This window comes from Amia ocellicauda, chromosome 23 (genome assembly GCF_036373705.1).
Source record: "Amia ocellicauda isolate fAmiCal2 chromosome 23, fAmiCal2.hap1, whole genome shotgun sequence".
Taxonomy (NCBI): domain Eukaryota; kingdom Metazoa; phylum Chordata; class Actinopteri; order Amiiformes; family Amiidae; genus Amia; species Amia ocellicauda.
In genome coordinates, this window is record NC_089872.1 from 3,079,670 (window position 1) to 3,103,614 (window position 23,945).

Sequence of the window (23,945 nt, forward strand, 5' to 3'; positions counted from 1 at the left end):
GTTGTTGCATTGTTTTCACAAGAGATTCAGCTTGTACAGCCATGCTTAAAAACTGCATATGGACTGCATATGGAAATTGCTGTAGCAGTGTTTTTGCAGAGAGTTTCATTATTTAATAAATAAATAAATAAATAAATAAATAAATAAATAAATACATATTCTCTAAAGGCACCTTGTTTTTTATGTATTATAGCTTTTCAGACATAAGTGGCTCATGGCATCAACTTCTTGCTTCAAATGAAAAGCAATATTTTTGTACACTCTTCATGCATTTAAATATGTAGGCTATGTTTTGGATGAAACAGATCCAATTTTATCTTTAAATTAGAAGCCACAGGGAGTAGCTAGTGTGCCGAGAACTGATGGATATGCTGCCAGCTTCTACCCACCCTACCACAACAGATTGCAGACAATTGTGAGCCGCCTCCCTTGATATTCTACAGCAGTGGTTCCCAACCCTGGTCTGGTCCGGCCTGGTCTGGACCTCTGCGTCTGATGTTTTTTGTCCAACGTTTGCCTTTTTGAAGCTTGTCAGTTATTTGTTGGCTCTTAACAAGTGTTGATCGTTCAGTTAAGTAGCTGACAATGGGGTGCAGGATGAAAAACAGCTGATACAGGGGCCTTCAGGAATAAGATTGGGAATCATTGCTGTATAGCAACATTGCTCAATACAGGCTATAGGAAGCATCCTACAAACCAGGTGAAGGCTTTTACCAGATGTGCCACTTGGGAGCACCTCATGTTTGCCCACTGAATTCAAGATGTCAACTTAGATATGATCCAGACTCACAGCAGGTAATCCACAAATATGGGAGTTGTATCTGCAGACACATTCACCTCATCATCCCTCGAGCAGCCATGTGATGTCAGAAAGATACTGGCTCTATAAGTTCACTATACTGGACATACAAATAAATAAATACTAATAACAAATACTTAAAGGACAAGTAAAATGGGATAGCTTGAATTTAAATAAAAAAATTATATAAGTGTAATACTGAATATCTATCAATTGGTATGTATTTTTTAAAGACAAACACTACCAATCAAGAGATCCTTTTTTTAAGAATTTAAGCTATGGACAAGAAATAAACATTTGTATGACACTGTCTTCAGCAGTACAACAACTGTCCCTGAAAATGCAGAAGATGCACAATAAGAATTAGAAAACCAAATACACACCTACAATATAATGATATCAGCAATACTTCCAAAGACAAGTAAACCCTGCATTAAAACAAACAAAAAAGAAAAAAAAAAAGATGGAAAATTGCTTTTGATAATGTAGACATTGACTTGTAACATTATTTAGAGATCTGAACACAAATCTATACTTTTCTAATTGTAGGGATCTTTTAAAAAAAACTATTGTTCATTATTGTCTTAGTTAGTGGTCTAACAACTAATGAAACAAACCCTGAAACATATGGTTTGATTTTGTCTATCTTGTCTAAAATCTTACAGTTCAAAGTATTGTATTTTGTAATATCACCGTGTTGAAGAGGCTTTGGCATAAACATTGGACATTGTAATGTAAATCGTTCTTATATCACAATTTATCTTAGTTTTCCTATACATTGTTGGGGAAACGTAACAGCATTATTTTTAAGAAAACAGAACTCAGAATAGTTCTTCAAAGAAGCTATACTTAACCTTCAGAGTACTACCGGACCAACTATCAGCCCACAGAGGTGTAATGAGTGACAGCCATTGATCGGTCATAGATTCAGCACTCACATTTACTCTATTACATTTTTTAATTGGTCCATTTTACACAGCAAATAAACTGTGTTAACCAATAGCAAACAGGTTTAGTGTTTATATTAACCAATACAAATGGCTGTAAAATGACCAGCATTTTATTATTGGTTAAAAAAATATCCTGTCTCCTAGCTGAGAGGTGAGAAATTCCAGATTTAGTGTGGTTTTAAATGAGCTGGACAAGGAGTATTTTAAAGGTTTAATAGTGAACAAATCTGATAAAACTTTAAATTGGGGAAAACTCTACAGTAATGGAGACTGTGATAATAGCCATTTGGAAGAGGAGGATGAAGAAGGGGATGAAGATGAGGTGGTGGTGGATGTAGATGAGAGTACAGACAAAGATGTCAAAAACTGGATGACAAAAATATCAAAATCCCAATTTGAAACCAAATACAAAAAAAATATACACTACCGGTCAAAAGTTTTAGAACACCCCCATTTTTCCAGTTTTTAAGTACAGATTCCTACACCATCAAAAGGCACTTGGAAACTGGAGGAAACTCTGACAGGAAGAGGTCTGGCAGACCCAAAGCCACAACAGAATCAGAAGACAAGTTTCTGAGAGTCAATAGGTTGTGTGATAGGCGGCTCACAGGACAACAGCTTCAAGCACAGCTTAATACTGTTCGAAGTAAACAAGTCTCAGTTTCAACTGTGAAGAGAAGACTTCGAGCTGCAGGTTTGACAGGTCGAGTGGCAGTAAGAAAGCCATTGCTAAGATGGCAAAATAAGAAAAAGAGGCTTGGCTACCACAGCATTTTGCAGCACCATGCAATACCCTCTGGTATACACCTAGTTGGTCAGGGGTTCATGCTACAGCAAGATAATGACCCAAAACAGGGGATTAACTGGACAGAAGGGTGAAAGAAAAAGCAACTGTGAGAAATAGCGCATGGGGGCTTTAAAAAAATGTCTGAAAGGGTGAAAAACTACACTTCCCAGAGTGCTTAGCACTGGCTGAATAGGAAGGGTGGGGCCTTCTGGCTATATAAGGCAGACCGGAAGACAAAGGAAGGTGGGTTGTGTTTGGTGAGTGGAGGGGGTATGCCAAGGGTATGCCAAGGGTATGCCAAGGGTATGCCAAGGGTATGCCAAGGGTATGCCAAGGGTATGCCAAGGGTATGCCAAGGGTATGCCTTTTTGCTTAGCTTAGCTTAGCTTAGCAGTGGTCGTGTACAATAACGGAAATCAAGTCAAATAAGATGAAAGGAAGTACTTGGTTAAATAAATAAACCAAGATACTTGAGAACAAAAGAGTCAGCTACTGGAGTTATTTCTACAACCAAAACAAGAAGAACCAGAAAACAACTACAAATCCAAGAAATCCACCCAAGGACTTCAGGGTGTACCAAAAGCCTGCAGGCGCAGCAGTGCTTAGCAGAGGGAGCCAAGCCCCAGGACTCTGCTGACTTGGAAAGGACTCCATCTTTGGCGAAAGGACCAGGTGAGTGACAACTGGAGACTGTTCTTGTTTAAACAAAAGTCTGGCTGAAAGCAGTTGTTTACTGGGTTGTAAGAGTAAATCGGTTAGCACCTGCAGCAGAGGACAATAACTCTCATTACTTGGTCCAGTATTTCAAGCGCTATAGGGGATCCTGACCAGACAAGGGGCTTATAAGTTCACACAACCTTCAAGTGCAACACATTTGTGGGAACTTCTGCAACAGTGTTGAGAAGAATTTTCCAAACAATATGATTTCCATTGTAGAAAGAATACATTGAGATATTAAACTGCATAAATTTCAATACAATCTGGAAATATTGAGGTGTTCTAAAACTTTTGACTGGTGGTGTATAAATATTAGAATTAATGAAAAGCTTAAATGCCTTATGTTTCTTGTGATATAAAAATGTAATCTGATCTTTGATCTATGATGGTGTTATATCAACCACCGTCATTTGTGTGGGACAGCTGTAGTCTGATAAGCAGTTTGATAAGTATGTTTGCCCTGATGTTAGCACTCTAGATGGTTACAATATGTTGTACAGATGTACACTACATACTTTGCCAACATTAGTACACAGGAAATTGAAATATTTTTCATAGAAATGTATGGGTAGAAAGTCTTATTTAAGCAAAGGCAGTCACTTAGGGCAGGATTAAATAAGAAATGTTTGAAAAGTGCGAATGCAAAAAGTTGCGGAAGAGTCGCAGGAGGGAATCTCGCAGCTGAGCTCTTCGTGAATTAAATCTAAAAGATGAGGACCTGCGAATGGGGAGGAGACATGTTTTGCTGGTGTGGCTTCCGGGATGGGTGGGCAGTGTGAGAGGCACCGTGAGCTAATCAGTGTCTGAAATTGAAGAGCAAGACGGTCCTGCGAGAAGCAGCAATAGGTCAATAAAGCAGATAAACGCAGTGATGTGGCACTCCATGCTGTGAATCCACCGCATTACTCTCCCCACTGACAAAACTACAAGCATATACTTTGTAGCAGTTACAAATATGAGTAGAAGGAAAAAAGAACAGAATAAAAACCGAAGCTGCCATTGATGAAAGATGTGTAGTTAATCATTATTTATTATCATTATTATTACTGGCAGAAGCCCTTACCTAGGCGTTATCTATTAGCGGGTGGAACAATGGTACGGTGAATAATGGATCAATGTAAATTTTATTCAGCGTCCACTTCCCAGCTAACACACAAAGTTGCCACAATGTTGAATTATGTTGCTACAGCATTGTGGCAACATTGTGTGTTAGCTGGGTTAAAAACAAACTGTGATGTACCGGCTACAAAACTAATTACAAATTAACTACAAATAAGCTGGAACTGTTCATTGGAAATCCACTGTTTCCGCTGCTATGTTGGAGTTGCATTCACATAGAAAGTCTCCTGTTGTGATGCCCGAATTCACCAATAACATCAACATACAGTAGTGGTGGTACAGGTGCACTACCCATAAAGACTTTCGTCTGTCATAGTGGAGTGCAAACATGTTTTAAGTAGTTTTAGCTCACTGAACATAGCACATAACAAGCGACATAACCTTCTGAATTAATAATTACAATGTTGAAGTGGGTGGCTGAACACATCTACCTGATTGGCCTAGCGGGTGTAACACCGTATCGGGAGCTCTGAGTGCCTGAGCTGTGGGTTCGAGTCCTGAGCCGTCTGTGTATATTTTTTTCAAAATTGCCATGGAACCGTGCATCTCCCCCTAAATGCGCCACTGCTGGACACGATGTTGATATAAACAATTTTATGATCATCACTTCAAAATGAACAGTGATGTGTACATCAGTACGAAGTACATTTTAATATCACACTGCCATCTACTGTAAAAAGCAATGAGAACCAACTTTACGCTCGATATCTCAAGGTGCATAACTGACCGGGACTGCGGTACAGCACACCTGTGCACTTGCCATATCTCTCCAAAGAATGTGTGCACTGTGGCCACACTGACAAAATATGTAATGACACCACTGGACACTCAGCTAAGCCAGCTGAGGAGTCGCCTAGCTCACCGCAGTTAAGTATCGCTTTTTTTTTTTTTTTTTCTCATGTTTGCTAGTTTAGTTAAGAAATGCGTTGATTGTTTACATGGTTACTTGTTTAGCTAAGAGTTGTATATCTTCCACCTGTATTGTAGTAACGGCAGTGACTCTTAGTTAATTAGCACACTCGACACACACTTTCTGTAAATCAGAAATGGTTATGTTATTATTTAGCATTATTGCGAGCTATCAATCCGTGTAACTGTGTGTCCGGCACGGTCTTTGTCTGTATTCAGATATAAAGCGGACATTAATTGTGCTATTAGCAGTCCTGCGTGGGAGGGATTGCCATCCTGACAGCCTTGTCATTCAACGCAATGCAGGTATGTACTGTCCTAATTTGCTACAGGAGGAGTATTTAATAGCCCCCTGGACCTCTGTGCCAGCAGCCTTCAGTGCCCCCCTTCTGAAGGGCCCCATTTCCAAAGGGCAGGGACTCTAGCTGCGGGATTCCAGCGAGGAGAAGACTGTGAGGAGACGGCACACAGCAACAACAGGCAGCCATGACGATCTCTCCGATTCCAGTCCTGCTTTCTCCTTACTTGCTTCCCTGATTCCTCTAACCTCATCTCCCTGCCACTCCCCTCCTCCTCCCTCCCCTCTACTCCACTCTCCGGAGGCCTGTGGAACTGCTACTCCGCTTCCAACAAGGCCGACTTCATCTCCGCTTTTGCCTCCCACCTCTGTCTGGATTTCCTCGCTCTCACCGAGACATGGATCTCCCCTGAAAACTCAACCACCCCTGCTGCCCTATTCTCTCTGTTTGTCCTGTCCCACTCCCCCCCCGTCTTATCGGGCGGGGAGGAGGAACAGGGCTCCTGCTCTCCCCCTCTTCTCTCCTCTTCTCTTCCCCTCCCCTTCCCTTTCTCTCCTCTATCACGACTAACAGTTTTGAATTCCACGTAGTGGAACTTACCTCTCCCTCTCGCCTCTTCCTTCTAGTTCTCTACCGTCCTCCCAGTCCACTCTCCTCCTTCCTGTATGAAATCTACTTTCTCTACTCCCCTCGCTGTCCTCACCTACCATCCTCCTGGGAGACTTCAACATCCACCTTTCCAACCCCTCCCACTCTGCCGGATTTCTTCCCCTCCTTCAACTTCTCTCTCTCCCCGTCTCCCCTCACTCACAGAGTGAGACCTCTAGAGGCTGCTCCCCTTCAACACTCTCCGTGACACCCATGGACATCTCAGACCACCACCATCTCCTTCACCCTCTTTCTCCCCTCCCTCCCCACCCCACCTACTCCCTCTGTCGCCTTCCGCCGTAATCTCTGCTCCGTCTCCCCCTCCACCCTTGCTTCCACTGCTCTCACTCTTACCTTCCGTTGACTGTTTTTCCCATCTGTCCGTCAACTGCGCTACTGCCTCTTTGTTCTCCTCCCTTGATTGTCTCTGTCCTCTCAAGTCTTGTCCTGTCCGTCCCTCCCCTCCTCAGCCTTGGATCTCTTCCATTCTACGCTCAACCCGATCCAGTCTACACGCCGCTGAACAGAAATGGAAAAGGACCAAACTCCCAGCTGCCCTCGACCTCTACCGCTCTCTACCATCTACATTCTCCTCCTCACTCCCCTCAGCCAAGAAGTCTTACTTCCAATCACTCTTCAAATCCATTGTCAACAACCCCCGCAAATTCTTCTCCTCCCTCTTTGCCCCCCCCTCCCCCTCCTCCTCCTTCCTCTCTCACTGCAGTTGATTTTTGCCTACTTCTCCAAGATCAGACATCTGCAAGCAATTCAGCAGTCCCCCCTCCTCTCCCATCACACCCAAGCCTCCACCCAACCAAGCTTCCTTTTCTTCATTCTCACCTCTCTCGGACTCTGAACTTTCCTCTCTCCTCCTACGTCACAAACCTACAACGTGTGCCCTGGACCCTCTCCCTACTTGCCTCCTCCAAGTGACTGCTCCTGATCTACTCCCCTTCAACTCCTCACTCCTCTCTGGCTGTTTCCCCTCTCCATTTAAACAAGCTGCTGTCAACCCACTCCTTAAAAAAAAAAAAAAAAACCCTACCCCACCTCTCCTCAGAACTACCGCCCTGTCTCCCTACTTCCCTTCCTCTCAAAGACCCTCAAGCATGCGGTCCACCGTCAGCTCTCTGTATTTCTTTCCCACCACTCCTTGATCTTCTGCAATCTGGCTTCCACCCAGCTCACTCCACTGAGACTGCTCTCCTGGCAGTCACTGACTCCCTCAGCTGTGCTCAGGCAGCCTCCCTCTCCTCAGTCCTCATCCTCCTTGATCTCTCTGCAGAATTTGACACTGTCGATCACTCCATCCTCCTCTCCTGCCTCGCTGACCTTGGAATCTCTATCTGCTGTCGCCTGGTTCTCCTCCTACCTCAACAACCGGACCTACCAAGTGACATGGCGAGGTTCGTCATCCACCCCCCAACGTCTCCTCACAGGCGTACCCAAAGGCTCCGTCCTGGCCCCCCTCCTATTCTTTCTCGACACTCGATCCCTGGGCCCCCTCATCGCATCCCATGGTTTCTCCTACCACTTCTATGCAGATGATGCCCAGATCTTCGTGTTGTTTCCCTCTTCTGACCCTCTCATCACCTCTCGCATCTCTTCCTGCTTGTCTGCCATCTCCGCATGGATGCACTCGCACCACCTCAAGCTCAACCTCTCCGAATTGGATCTCCAATTTTTTTTCCACACTCTTCGTCACCTTCTGCTGATCTCTCCATCTCAATCCCCTTGGAATCCACGACACTGTCTCCTTCTTCCACGAAAAACTGAGGATCCTGCAATCCTGCGCTCTCCTACACTCAACACATCACCATGCTGACACGCACTTGCTGATTCTTCCTGAGCAATATACACCAAATCCGACACTTCCTCACCAACTACTCGACTCAGTTGCTCGTCCAGTCACTGGTCCTCTCCCGCCTGGACTACTTCAACTCCCTCCTGGCCGGCCTGCCTGCAACTACTACCCGCCGCTCCAGCTCATCCAGAACTCTGCGGCTCGTCTGGTATTCTCTCTCCCCCGATTCGCAAATCCACTACACCTCTCGCTCCACAGGCTCCCGATACCAGCACGCATTCAGTTAAAGACCGTGACCCTCACCTACTGCTGTCTCAACCACACTGCACCAAGCTACATTCAGTCCCTAGTCACCCCATACATCCCCTCCAGACCACTGCAGTCTTCCAGTGCCAGAAGACTAACTTTGCCTCCTCTCCACTCCTCTTCCTCCAGAGCTGCTCCTTCTCATCCCTGGTCCCTAAGTGGTGGAACGACCTTCCCACAGAAGTCAAAACGGCAAAGTCCTTAACCTCCTTCCGGTACTTATTCATTAGTATATATTAGTCCTTTATTCTCCTCTAGGATAGAACTTTAAGTTTTAACATGCTTCTTGCATTACTTTTCTTCGTATTTTGTTTTCCCCTTTGCTCCCTTTCCCATAGCCCTTGACTGTAACCTGTTATCTTGTCCGCATTTAGCTTTTACTACCCAGGATGTGAGACCTAATTTATTGTATTCACTTATGTAATATTATGCTTTGAATTGCTTTGTATTATGAAAATCTGAATTTGTACTGAACTGTATTTTTGCACTTTGTACTGCACTTATGTTTTGTAAGTCGCCTTGTATAAGGGTGTCTGCCAAGAAATAAATAATAATGAAGAAACCAGTTTTCAATGTTTAAACATACATGTTAAATATATGATTGTCTTACAGATATATTTACACTTGTACCATTGTCTAAATTGCATTTCCATACATAAATACTCTTTACAGTACACGTGTGTGTAACATGTATAGTTATCAATTCCACTTTGTATAATTTGCCTTGGATAAAGGCAAAACGTTGACCACCCGCTAGAAGATTATCTGTTCAGATTCTTTTTCTAAGATTAAATTTGTTTCCAATCCTATATGTATCCACTACATTGTGCAAATTTGCCTTATATAATCAAATTTGATTATTTATTTAATCCACCCAATCCATGAACCTTACACACTAGATGTGTACTGGCTTGCAAGTTACGCAACCATATATGCCTTTAATAATATTCCATAAATATCATCCAGACATCACCATGCTTTACCTATTTGTGTAAATATTAATAATTGCAATTATACTGTACGTTTACAATACAGCTGCTTTGACAGCAGTGTCACTCAATGCAGTGTTCGCCTCTTAGAAGTTGTGTTCAGTCCATATAGAAAGAGATGCATGAAATATTGAAAACCTGATATGTCTGAACTTTGATTACAAAATGCATACATTAGATACACATTCAATCTGCAGTGAGTGTGTTATACTGCATGTGGTTGTATGGTACAGAAACAATGTAAGAAAGGATACTTACATGGATTTCTAGGCTGTATCTGGATGTGAGTGACCATGAATGCTCAACTCGTGAACTGCTGTAATGCTGATATATTTTAACAATATGTATGCTAACCTAATATAAACGGATACTGGATGGCATTACCTTTGTCTTTCTTATGGATATACCCGTCTGGAATAAGCTGTTTCTCACTGGTGAGTGCATTTTCTCATTTTAAAATTGAAAGGAACACAGCCCACCTTTCTGTTACGTGTAAAACTAATGCCAAATGTATAATGCATGGAAACACCCCCCTTATATATGATATAGGCAGAATATACATAATGTTGTAGTGAGTACAAGTGAGGATTAATATTTACTCGATAGCAGGCACTACTCCCATGAAAGATGTAGAAGGAAACCATTTTTAAGACATCAAATAGTTTTTAGAACAACGAACAAAGCAACAGCAGGTTAAACGAACGAGCGAATTAAACAAGTCATGAAAAAATACTTAAAAAACATAATCGAAACACTGAGACATTGCTGAACAAAATATAATATAAAATGACATTCAATAACAACATATTTTCTCTCTGTACACCAACAATAGGCAACATTTCGTTTGTGTGGATGTTGGGCGCAACATGTCATTTGTTACCCGCACTGTACACCTGTATTGTAGTTACTGTAGCAATCAGTTATTTCCACTGATCACACAGAGCAGTGGAGGCTGCGATCTGACTTTCTTTCCACTTTGCCTTAACCGCAAGAGGCTTTAGACACACCGAAGTTGTCTAAAGCTTGAGGACCTGCGAGAGCATTTTCAGGTTTTTTTTTGCAGATATTTTTTTGATTTATTACAGTGAAAATGTAACCACTCCCACTGTATTGTTGGGTGGGATTAACTACAACTTTAACCAGCCACTAATAGCAAACTACTCAACTGTTCATGGGATTTACATAAAAAATTAGAAGAGAGTAGCATTTAACTAAACATGAAAGTACGACTGAGTACAGTTGTGTAGTTTTCTAGTAGTGGCTGTGTATAAGTTGTGTTTTATTCTCTCTCGGTGTGCACGAAAGGAGCTGCGAGAAGGTTGTTTTGTGGCGAAAATCGGGTTAGATTTAATACCACGATAGTTTTGCAGCACGATTTCCATTCACAGACATGCCGCTAATGCTTCTGCGAGTGTCTTGCAGCGCAAACATTTTTGATTTAATCCTGCCCTTAGTCACTCAAACCACACACATTACGAATACATAGTTAAACTCCGACTGATTTGTTTATTTTATTTTATGAGGAAGGAGAAAACATTTGGGGAGTTCAAGTGGCATGAACAACTGGATGATTCCTGAAAGCTTTTTAATGACTCAACATATTTTTTCCATTCCAAATACGACTTTTCAGATTTGTCCCTCAAAATAGTGGGGGTTGGAATCTTGCTTTATCCATTAGCTTTCAGAAGAGCTACCAACTCCTATAGCAACTGGTAGCCTTCTTTCACTGAGAGTACTACCATAGGAAGAAACATACATCTACTGGAATAACAGGGTTGTGCTCAGTTGCAGAGACAACTTCACAGAACTGACAGGCAATTAGCTTGAATTATGACTAACTGATTTGTTGTAAAGATGGACATTTTAAAATGAGAGGAAGACTGCTCCATTGTACTGCAGCCAAGCCATATGGATCAGAAACTTTGCAGAAACTGTTCAGATCTCTTATTAAGTCTTGTTTAGAGGACTTTAAAGAAAGCCGATGCCACTTATTCTGGTAATCAGCCAGCCTTAGAGGATTTTGCACTTATATGCACTAATCCTACAAGTGAACATATATTTAACATTGCAGGCCAGTATTGTGCACAACAGTGATCTGTTGCAATGCAACACGCTTTTATAAGTTGAAAATTGCTCCCAAAGAGACTATGGGACATTCTGCATTCAATGGAATGTACTGAAAACTCAGGACAAAGCTATTGATCTCTCAGATGAGCCCTCCTCTTTGCCACTGCTCATTTAGACTGCACTTCCACCCTCACCTTCTGGGAAGACATTTGTATGTCATTACAGCTTTGCTTTGCAATGCACTTGATCTCCATTGAAAACTATATTGCTAAAATCAGTTGCCAATGTCATTAGGAAATGGAAAGTTGGTTGTCCCCTTCAGGCCCTGTTCCTGTGCATGGTGGTGAGCTGTTTGCATATGTGTACAATTCTTAAATTAGCTAACAAGCGCCAGTTGTAAAAATCATCTATTCCCTGTAATTTCACCCCCCCACCACCACACTTTTTCGGGACTTGGAGTGAACTTCTTAGAATGACTGTGCCTGATCCTCCATGTTGAAGTTCTGGTGCTGCTCACAAAGCATGCCATTCGTGAGGTGCCCCCTTAAGGGGTTCTTCTCCAAATACTTTCTGGTGACCAAAAAAGATGGTTGTCTCCATTCCATCATTCCATCATCCGCAGGCTCTTCAATACTCCACCCTCATCTCCCATCACACCGAAACCTCCCACCGACCTAGCTTCCTTTTCTTCATTCTCACCTCTCTCAGATGCTGAAGTTTCTGCTCTCCTCCTACGTCACAAACCCATAACATGCGACCTGGACCCTCTCCCTTCTCGCCTCTTCCAAGCAACCGCTCCTGATCTTCTCCCCTTCATCTCCTCCCTCCTCAACTCCTCACTCCTCTCTGGCTGTTTCCCCTCTGCATTTAAACAAGCTGCTGTCATCCCACTGATCAAGAAACTAACCCTTGATGCCACCTCTCCTCAGAACTACCGCCCTGTCTCCCTACTTCCCTTCCTCTCCAAGACCCCCGAGCGGGCGGTCCACCGTCAGCTCTCGGACTTTCTGTCCCAACACTCACTCCTTGATCCTCTGCAATCCGGCTTCCGCACAGCTCACTCCACTGAAACGGCTCTCCTGGCTGTCACTGACTCCCTCAGCCGCGCTTGGGCTTCCTCTCTCTCCTCAGTCCTCATCCTCCTTGACCTCTCTGCAGCATTTGACACCGTCGATCACTCCATCCTCCTCTCCTGCCTCGCTGACCTTGGGATCTCTGGGACTGCTCTCACCTGGTTCTCCTCCTACCTCAGCGACTGGTCCTACCAAGTGACATGGCGAGGCTCCTCATCCACCCCCCAACCTCTCCTCACAGGTGTTCCCCAAGGCTCCGTCCTGGGCCCGCTCCTGTTCTCTCTGTACACTCGCTCCCTGGGCCCCCTCATCGCTTGCCATGGCTTCTCCTACTACTTCTACGCTGATGATGCCCAGATCTTCCTGTCTTTTCCCTATTCTGACCCTCTCATCCCCTCAAGCATCTCTTCCCTGCTTGTCTGCCATTTCTGCCTGGACGCACTCGCACCACCTCAAGCTCAACCTCTCCAAATCAGATCTCCTCTTTTTCCCCCACTCTTCCTCACCTTCTGCTGACCTCCCCATCTCGATCCCCTTGGAATCCACCACACTCTCTCCTTCTTCTTCACCCTCGATCCTGCGCTCTCCTTCTCCCAGCACATCACCACGCTGACGCGCACCTGCAGATTCTTCCTGAGCAACATATGCCGGATCCGTCCCTTCCTCACCGACTACTCAACTCAGCTACTCGTCCAGTCACTGGTCCTCTCCCGACTGGACTACTGCAACTCCCTCCTGGCCGGCCTGCCTGCATCCACTACCCGCCAACTCCAGCTCATCCAGAACTCTGCGGCTCGTCTGGTATTCTCTCTGCCACGATTCGCATACGCTACTCCACTGCTCCGCACCCTCCACTGGCTCCCGATAGCGGCACGCATTCAGTTCAAGATTTTGACCCTCATCTACCGCTGTCTTGACCACACTGAACCAAGCTACCTTCAGTCACTCGTCTCTCCATACATCCCCTCCAGACCACTATGCTCCTCCAGTGCCAGAAGGCTAACTCTGCCTCCTCTCCACTCTCCTTCCTCCAGAGCCCGCTCCTTCTCATCCCTGGCCCCTAAGTGGTGGAACGACCTGCCCACCGAAGTCTAAACAGCAGACTCCTTAACCTCATTCCGGCGCTTACTCAAGACGCATCTCTTCCGACAGCACTTGTAATATTAGTCCTCTATCCCTGCTAGATAGCACTTCAGCTTATTATGCTCCTCGCGTTCTTGATTGTTTTCCTCCTTGCTCCCTTTCCCGTAGCCCTAGTCTGTAACCCTACATCTTGACAGCACTTAGCTTTCACCGTCCAGGATGTAGGAAGTCTATTACTTTACTTGTGTAAATTGTAATTGGAATTTGTAAAATGTATTATTTTGAATTGCTATGTTTTAGCTAAGTTGAATTTGTAATGATTGATGCCTTGTACTCTGTATTTTTGCACTTATGTTTGTAAGTTGCCCTGGATAAGGGTATCTGCCAAGAAATAAAAAAAATAATAATAATAATCTTGGATCTGCTACCTAAGGGTGCTATAGTTCAAGATACTCACGCACTGGTCCATCATTCATACTATCACACCAGGTGGTTGGGTCATGAGAGTTGCTTTAAAGGATGCACATTGAAGTATCTGTGCTTTGGCTTCAAGGGCAAAGCGTTTGAGTTCTGTGTTTGGCCTGACCCTCACTCCCCACACTTTTCTCCAAGTGCATGGATGATATCTTGGCATCCCTGTGATTACAAGGGGCCTGTGTCTTGTGTGTGTGGTCAATTGGCTCATCTGTGCTCATCCAAGGGACTCATATGCTGGTTCTTCCTCTCTCCAGAGGAGAGTATGCAACCCTGTTTATCTGAAAAAATAAATTATCTTCCAAACTTGCAAGGTCACTCATTGGCCATTCTGGCTACAGGAAAAGATGAAGTACAGTCTGTTTGCTGTCTAGATGAGCAGTGGAAAGAGGGTGGGCTCGTCTCAGTGACAGCACACAGACACACAGATCAGCAGATTTGTCATTACATGCAGAATATTGGCAGCTTTGTCTTAAATTCAGAACATCCCATTGCCACAATTGTCTCATAGTCCCTTTGGGAGCTATTTTAGATTTTTCAGATAACCAGAGTTGCACATGTAACGTAACATAATAAAAATATTATTATTTTGGTGTTTCCTGACTTTATCAGTCATCAAAAGAGCACTTTCTGAAATCCAATACCTAATGTAGTCAAAGGCAAACAAATACTGATAATAACTCTGGAAGTGAGCATACTGTTTAATGGGCAATGGGAGATCAAATCTACAACAGCTTCTCCAATGGCCTGCAGAGTTTGCATGGAAGTATGAGAGAGACTCATTATTGAGAATCATCATCAACAAACCTTTGAAGACCTACAGTAGCCTAAAGTCCTCTTATTCAGGAGCTTCAATGGAAAAAAAATCTCATTATTAGTCTCAATCAAATCAAAAGGGGATGCAGCAGCACAGATAAGAAATAAAATAAAATCCAAATCAACAAAAACAGAATAAAATACGTTTTTGCCGTTCATCTGCATACATTCTGCCATGGTAAGATTCCGTTTTTTGTTTTTTAGTAGTTCAACTCCTATTCCTACATTCAGTGCTTCTTCAGGAGTGTCAACACTGTATAATATATGTCCCCTGCAATGCATGCAGCCTCGCTATGACACTGATTTGAGGATTTGAAGCAATTGGAACTGCAAATAATCTGAACTTGCAAACACAAGAGAAGTCACAGGTATTCGCCGGTGTGTAATGAACTGAGAATTATGCACACTGTCCAATCAGTGCTTAGGTAATTGCACAATGTCCCTGGGATTTCCAAGCTAAAGCCAGCAACAGCTTGGATTGGTGACCACCTATATCCAGGCTATAGGATGTATCCTGCACTCCAGGCATCTACTGGTTGTTCTGCTCAGGAGCATTATTTTTCTTTTTAAACACAAACACTCTTAACCTAGCTTCTGTATATCACCAAGGTGCAGGTTACATTTCAATGGTGGATAAGTGAGTCCCCTCATAATTGTAAATGCTTTTTGATCTTTGGTATGAATAGCACTATATAAATGCAATATATGATTATTATTAATTTGGCCTAACTAATTCTCAGGCCTGAAGATATCATTATCCATCAATTAGACAAAATAGCCCAAAGAATCTTAATTGTATTAATTAAATGTTCATTTCATAATGTAACAATGTACTGCTGTGTGTCTTTCTTGTGGAAACCACATCTCTCAGTTCTTCATATCTTTTTTATTTTATTTATAAAGCTCAGCAGCAAATTCTTTCAAGTCTGTTTTTTGCAACCCGTATACTGTGAGCATGACATTTTGCTTCCTGGAGTAGAGAAGTACTAAGATGGCAAAGGCTGTTCAAAATGTCTTTGCCTGCGCATTACAGTAAACGACAAAGAAACCCCCTGAGCAACTTTATTATTTAATCTGGTAACCATGGAAACACAACAGGCACATTATAAAGCCATTTATTTCCAAAAACATCATCAGCACATTTTTTTCTGGCTATAGTAATATATGAAGATCACTGACTGAAGTCACAAAAAAGATTAAAGAAACAATTGCGGACTTAAATCAGACTTTAAAAAGAGCTGTTTATCCATGGATTTCTGGATTTCTGGATTTCCTTACATAGATCTACACAGCTTGTTTTTTAACAGTTTTCTGGGGTCAGTGAAAAAGAAAGAATGGAGATTTGGTTCAGAAAGATGATTTTCACACAGCTGGTGAAACAAGCCTCATTGTGTGCATGAGCTTGTTACTTTGGTAACATATACAATGCCCAACCCCCCTAAAAAATGTGCATAGTGGGTTTCTTACTTGTTTGGAGCTGTGTAGTTCAGGTACTTGGACATGTGACAGCAGGTCATGCTACAATGATGCCATGTTGCTGAGTTTGTTGTTGAGTATAACAGGACTCATTGTTTATGTACAGTGACTCTCAAAAGTCACCCCCCTTAGACTTTTCCACATTTCATTGTGTGAAAATGTCCATAATATCAAAGTTAAAAATATAATCTGCAAATTGTACTAAATTAATTAAAAAACAAAACAAAAAATAACTGAATGCATAAGCAATCAACCCCTTTGCTATGAGACACCTGATTGAGCTGTGGTGAAACCAACTGTCTTTAGAAGTCACATAATATGTTGAATGGAGTCCACCTCTGTGCAATTAAGGTGTGTCACATGATTTCAGGTTAAATACACCTGTCTCTGGGAGGTCCCACAGTTGGTTAGTACAATTCCTAATAAAAACTACATCATGAAGACAAAGGAACATTCAATACAAATCCGGAATAAAGTTATTCAAAAGCACATATCAGGGGTAGGACATAAGAACACTTCCAAGGCATTGAGTATCCCTAGGAGCACAGTAAAGTCCATTATTAAGAAATTGAGAGAATATGGCTCAACTTAGTATCTGGGCAAGAAGGGCACTAGTCAGGAAGGCCACCAAGATGCTTATGGCAACTCTAAAGGAGTTAGTCTTCCACGGCTGAGCTGGGAGACACTGTGCATACTGCAACAATAGCACAAGTGCTTCACAAAAGTGGCCTTTATGGGAGAGTGGCAAAACAAAAGCCATTGTAAAAAAAATAATAAGATCATAAAAGTTGAGGGCCTAAGTTTTGTTCAAATCATAGCTCTACTACTACATGCTCGCTAGTCAATGCTATAATCCCTTTCTGCAATCTGCAGTGGTAACATTTTGCTTCACCTTGAAACATAATACATTTTATTGTGATTTTACATCACTATTTATTTTACAGATCCTGTTTTTTTTTTAATGTGAGTTACACTGGATTATGAAGTCATCCAAATATATAACAATAATATCTTTCCTTTCAAATTTAATACATACAGAATGCACTGTGTGATTAGCCTTCTCAAATGTAATAGCATTTCCCTGTGCCGGAGAAGGCCATTTAAAAAAATAAAATAAAATAATAATCAAGTCTTGATGATGATATCTGAAGTTGGGTTGAGTGGTTTATATCTCATTATGAATTATATATATATATATATATATATATATATATATATATATATATTATATGGGAGTTCCATTATGGTGGTGACAGCTTGTAATAAAATGACATCTTTACAGCTCAAAGTTAATGATTCCTACAGATATATTGAACACTGGCTTAATAGGAAATTCTACTGCTGTTGCTAACACTTCACTTAACAATACAGCATTAATTATGGAGTGTTAACCACTGGAATGAGGCAACATTTTAAACTATGCTGTGGTGAGATTTTATAATGGGAGTTGGTAGTTGATTTCCATTTCTTAGCTGAAGAAAGTAGAAAGCATTGCAAAAGCATTCTTAGTTTTTTAGTACTTTTTAAATAAGACATTTGAGAGTTTATTTCGGAAATGTATTTTGACACATGCACTTACAAGTAAGCATACACTTGTGAAGGCTGTCCTTAGTCTATCTCAGCAAAGAATTTTAAAATTCACCAGCCTAATCAGAAATATTAAAGCTAATACTGCATCATCTTACCTATAACTTAATTATATCACAAAAGAGAAACCAGGAAAGAAATAACTAACTGCAAAAACAAATTCAGACAGCAATCAGCGTCTGAATGTTAAAGGATGTGTGACTGTGTCACATAACAGACACCAAATGATTAAGTGTGATGGTATCTCAGTGTCAATCTGGGCTAATTGTGGAACATTTAACTGTGCAGCATGAAATACTTTTGGCTAATGCTGATATCTGATTATTTGAATGCATTTTGTCTCCAGGGACTTTTGAACACTCTTAACCTCCTACAGAACAAGGATATACTGAACCAAAAGGGTAGTCGTCTCTAACCCTGGTCCTGGAGAGCCCCAATGCATATGGTCATTTAGGACTTGTATTAAACAATGCACTCTTTGGTCAAATATTTTTGTACAATATGTATAGATTGTGACATCTGTAAGTCACCCTGGGTAGCAGTTTTTCCTAATCAATCAATCAATCAATCAATCAACATAATTGTAAATCAACAAACTGGAAACACCTCTTTGTTACTTATAATATAAACATAACACTTATTCGATTAAAGTAAATATAGTCATTTTAAAATTACTGTATTTACCAAAATTTCAGCTTCACTGATCAGAATTAAAGGTTTCCAAGTCTTTGCAAATTGAGGATTTGGGGTGAGTTATGAAACCTGTTTGATTGTCCTTGGAACTAGAAGGTATTCCCTTGTAAAGTTTACCTGTCGTGCAGTGAAATGGGAATAGACTCTGATGGCTAAGGTAGAAGAAAGGGCTGATTTTTCAGCAAAGTTTAATACAATGTGTTGGGTAGTTGTTGAGCTTCACTGACTATTAGTGTCGTTTGATGTTTTTAACATTGTTGCACATGTAAGTACAATTTTTGTAATGTAATCATTATGGTAGCCCAGTGGTTCTGCTGATGGCACTTGTTACCGGTCTGTGGCATATTATTGCCCTGCTCCCTTTCAAATTAATGTAAAATCATTGGTTTTTTTAAATCCATCAAAATATTAAAATAATTCAAACTGCTTTATGTGTTTTGCATGATGATATATACCTTAGAGGTTGGTATTCTCATTATTTATCTTTTTCATTACACAAATGCCTTTTTGTATAGCCTATATACACCTTTCCGTAGGGAAGTGGGATTTTATATGTTTTCCAGAATCAGAGTCTGAGTCACTGTGTCTGAATGTTCCGGATCAAATATTATAGCATGATAGCACTGGTCAACATAAAATCAAATATTTGTGCTATATATATAGATAGATACAGTGAGGGAAAAAAGTATTTGATCCCCTGCTGATTTTGTACATTTGCCCACTGACAAAGAAATGATCAGTCTATAATTTTAATGGTAGGTGTATTTTAACAGTGAGAGACAGAATAACAGCAAAAAAATCCAGAAAAACGCATTTCAAAAAAGTAATACATTGATTTGCATGTCTCTCACTGTTAAAATACACCTACCATTAAAATTATAGACTGATCATTTCTTTGTCAGTGGGCAAACATACAAAATCAGCAGGGGATCAAATACTTTTTTCCCCCACTGTATATAGATATAGAGAGATATACTATAGTATTTTCCATTTGATTCATATTCTATTTCTAATATGTTACAGTCTTAGTCGAATAAAATGAATAAAATGTTTTAGTCATAACTGTACTTATTTTATTTTATATTTCTATATGGGCTTGATCAATTGGAGATCAAAAGAGTACATTTGGTGGCATTGTTTCTGCATCTACAGCAGGGGTGGTCAACCCTGGTCCTGGAAAGCCAGTGATTTCTGGATTTTGTTTCTACGAAGTGATGATAACATTGCTACTGCTACTTTTCCTAAGGTGAACAAAATGTCCTGAATGTCTACAAAACAACTGCAAAGAAAAAAAATGTGAAGTCTGTAGGCTGTATCTTATATCATATAGTATAACCTATTTTTAAAATCACTAGAACGATCCATTCTGTAGCAGAGGTTTCATTCCACTTTGGATTCGATTTTTTGGAACACCTATACATCAATAAATCAATATATCACTTCAAGGAGCCAGGAGACAGTTTAGTTGGTAGCTACACCTACACAAGTGCATCAGAAAACCTTAATGGGTAAATTAAGCCTCCAAAGCTGGCAGTGCTTTTGAGTTTAGGGTAAGCCAATTTACAAAACAGTCTTTATTCATCAAGCTATGATTTACAGTGTATATTACCTGTTCCACCAGAGGGAGGGTAGGCCAGAGGGTAGAGGGAGCAATATCCATTAGTCTTATTTACCAGGTTTCACATTAAGATTAAAATTAAAAAGAAGCACTTTCTTTGCCATGGACAGATTTTTCACCAGCAAAGGTGGTCATGGAGCTATCTTTGAAAACCCAACAAGATAACAAAACATTATATACAGTGCAGGAAAACAATCCTTCCCTAACATAAAAAAATGCTTGACAGTCCACACAGTTCCTCTTAAGGGAATGTCTGCCTTTCCCAAACCTAAGATAATTAGATGTTGGCAATTTATAGCCAAACAGGATAAGTGTCTCCCCTGGAGTGGAAGGCAGTAAAATCTCATAGCTCTGTCCCTGGAGAAAATACATTAATTTAACCAGCAACACTTTTAATTGATCCAGGTTTTATACGATACCCCTTCAGATTAAATAAAAAATGTTTTGGGAAAGATATCATTCATAATTATAGAAAAGCCTTTTGTAGTTCCATCCCATTCATTAAAGCTTTGCAGAGTATGCCAGTTTTGAAAAAGATAGCTGTGTGACTCCCTCATCAAAGCTATTCCCTCTAGAATGGCATTTAGTTCTTAATTAAGGAAAAATCTTAAAAAGGCCCAATGAAGAGTGACTGGAGTATTCTCTCTGTGCCTCATGTTCCTGAGGCAACATAATAAAATCAAACTTACTGAGGTAAAAAGAAGACAAAAGGTAGTAGTAGTTTCACCACAGGGATGCTACATACATTAAACCCCACATTGTAGAATTTTGCTGGTATTGTGACCGAGTTTGAGCAGAAAGCCACAAGCCTTTTAAAGTTTAAGGACTGCATGGCAACACAGTAGACAACATCAGGCACTGCAATTCAAATATATATCTAAATATGGCAGTAATTAAATTTTGAAAATCAAATACTGTGGTGTATTTTTCATACAGGTTCACAGAATCTTGGCTTTTTCTTTTACTTCCCCTTGGACTATGAAGGGGACTCCTTGGGCTGGGACACAATTTTGTTGAATTCTAAACACCTTAAGTTCTCGAACATTAGATTGTTTATCGAGTTACGGTTACATCTTTGGCAATGTAATCCATAGAGATCATCAGAAATAAGCACCTCTCTCGAATACCATTACAGTGTACTTTATACTAACATTAACATTTTAAAATACATGCTACAGCATTTATTCATAATAATACTATATTCATGACCTACATGAGTACATTCACATTCCTTAGAGAGGACCCTGTCTGTCATCTTCCAAAAGACAGTGACAGAGAAAATCGGGAATAAGCAGTAAAAATAACAGTTTAATGCATGAGATCCAACAGATACAACACATAGTGGTTCTACAAACTTTTATAGAGCAAGTGTTTCCAAAAAGCAGTATCTACAAATTTAAATATTTTGCCTCCATCAACATTGTTAATTATCCAGAATCCAGAATGCAGTAATTATTTTTTGTATTATTAACTATGTAAAATCAGCCATAATGTCTTGTTATTACTGAATGCATGTAAAAAATTGTCTATACATTTTAATATATTTTTAAATTGTCTTATAGACCCTTTATTATACTTAAGTAATTGTATCAATTATTTTAAGTGTTCTTTCCCCTCTGTATATTAATTGTTCAGTCTCAAATATTAATGGAAATATATATTATTTATTTATTTATGTATTTATTTATTGCTGGCTGTTTTTGTAAAACCATGATCAATATTTCATGATCTTGATGTTCAATGTACATCTAATGTAGCACACATCCATGGTTGTTCTCTTAAAAAAGTCTTAAAAACTAAAAAGAAAGACTGTGAAAGAAAGCAATCAAATAAGGCCTTGAAAAAACAATAACACACTCTCTGTACAGCTTGAGACACATCAGTGTTAAATATTTGCCACTTCTTAAAGTTTACATCTGTAAAATAGCTTAATTGGGTACTAGGACATATTTTGTGATGTCACCCCCTTAGAGTTTAATCAGCCTACAGACTGATTGTATACCCTATTATGTGATTAAAAAGGGTATACAATTGGCTACATAAACAAGCCATTTTGAGCCAGTGTTGAAGGAAGTGTTCGGAGCTCACTGTCTCTGAGGTTTGCAATGAAGCTCTTCCCATTGAAACAAAACCATTAAAGTGCTGTTTTTTAAAAACATATTTAATTGCCTAAAGGGTAGAAAAATTAGGAGCTGTCTCCTTTTTCCAGGTGACTGGGTTACCCTTCTAATGAAACATACACTTTAAGTGGCTGCTGAATTATCAGCTGGTGTAAATGCTTCATTTAAAGAAAGGCTTTGTCTTATTTTTTAATCTCCTCATTATTAAAACTGTAATGAGAAATGTATCTTTGGCATTTAGTGGGAGAGCAGGGGCTGCTGTTTTTACAATGTGTGTTCTCTGGAAAGCACTGCAGTATTTTATTAATGCCTCCGAGGAGGTGTGTGTGTGAAGGGGGGCAGGGGCCTAAATGATGCAGAGATGCCTTCATTAACAAGATATGATGAAACAATATGGATGATTTTAATCAGTGGAAAGGAGGACAAAAGCACTGCAGACCTCATCTGGACTTCAGAAATTATTTGAAACACATTTAAAAACAGTGCAGTCTGAGTGTCAGAAGCAGAACAGCGCAGTTCTTATTAGCATGTTTATGATGCTGGAAATATGATGCTTTTTTGTCAGGGGGAAAACAGTCTCTTACCACAAAACAGAAGCAGTGCTAGAGCTGCATGACAATGGGAATCATAAGTCTTAAAATGCATTCATTAAAATCTATTTGAAAAAAAAAAGAAACCCAAGTAAAAAATACATCAGTGTCTATTTAATTTTTCAATTCACAATTTGATTGATTATCTGTAAGTATCTATTTATCCTCATACTACAGTCCCTACATTTATATAGCACCTATCTACAGTAGATGTGAATTATGATTCTGAATTATCAAAATGTTAAGATTCTGGTTCCAAGAAATGAAGAAAATAAGAGGATCTGTGAGCCGTATTTTATTGGCACAACCAAGGAACACATACTGGAACAAAACGACTCAGCCATGGCATGAAACCTGAGCAGAATTGTAATGCACCTACATCAGACCTCGCCACCTGTCTAAATTCTGCCTTGCTGTAGTGGTAGTTTCCTTATTTTGGGGCATTCATCCAAGTGTATAGTTGACCTAAAACCTGCAGCTTTATGCAATAATCCTTAGAGAATACTGTTATTTTGCTATTGTTGCGTCCTAATATGGTAAGTGATGCACGCTAGTTGCTTATACCTGGTAACTCCGATAACTAGCAATCAGCATAAATCCGTAAGTACAGGATACTGCCACTAGAGGGTGCTTGAGACAAAATTACTTGAGTATGCAACTTAAGTCCAATGTTATTACAGTCTCTCCTGTACACCTGAAGTTAAAAGGTTTAGAATAGGCATGCTATAAGACTGTAATCATAATCCATGTTGCCTTGCTGCCAGCTCTAGTAGTTAGTGGAAACCCAGAAAAACAGTAATCTGCCTTGATATCTTTAAACCTGCTTACCCAAACATAAGGCCACCAAGACAATCATAAGTCATCTGTACTTACCAGCACTGACTGTGATGGCTTCGATAAACTGGTCTCTCCAGCTGTTTGTTCCTACCAGCAGGGCGAGGTTTGTCTTTTTGATCAGTTTATCCACTGTGCTCTAAGGAGAGATAGACCAACAACACAAACTGAATGTCTGGAAGCCAAA

The 23,945-nt window shown here is 40.5% G+C and overlaps 1 protein-coding gene across 9 annotated transcripts in view; it reads right to left on the minus strand.

The window, feature by feature from the left end:
* LOC136719232 (sodium/calcium exchanger 1) overlaps positions 1-23,945 on the minus strand; it is a 246,297-nt gene that overhangs the window by 19,270 nt on the left and 203,082 nt on the right. For all 9 annotated transcript variants that reach the window (XM_066697091.1, XM_066697089.1, XM_066697088.1 and 6 more), the window contains one exon: positions 23,798-23,897. In XM_066697091.1, the coding sequence (XP_066553188.1) occupies positions 23,798-23,897 (100 nt within the window). The remainder of the gene's footprint in view (positions 1-23,797; positions 23,898-23,945) is intronic.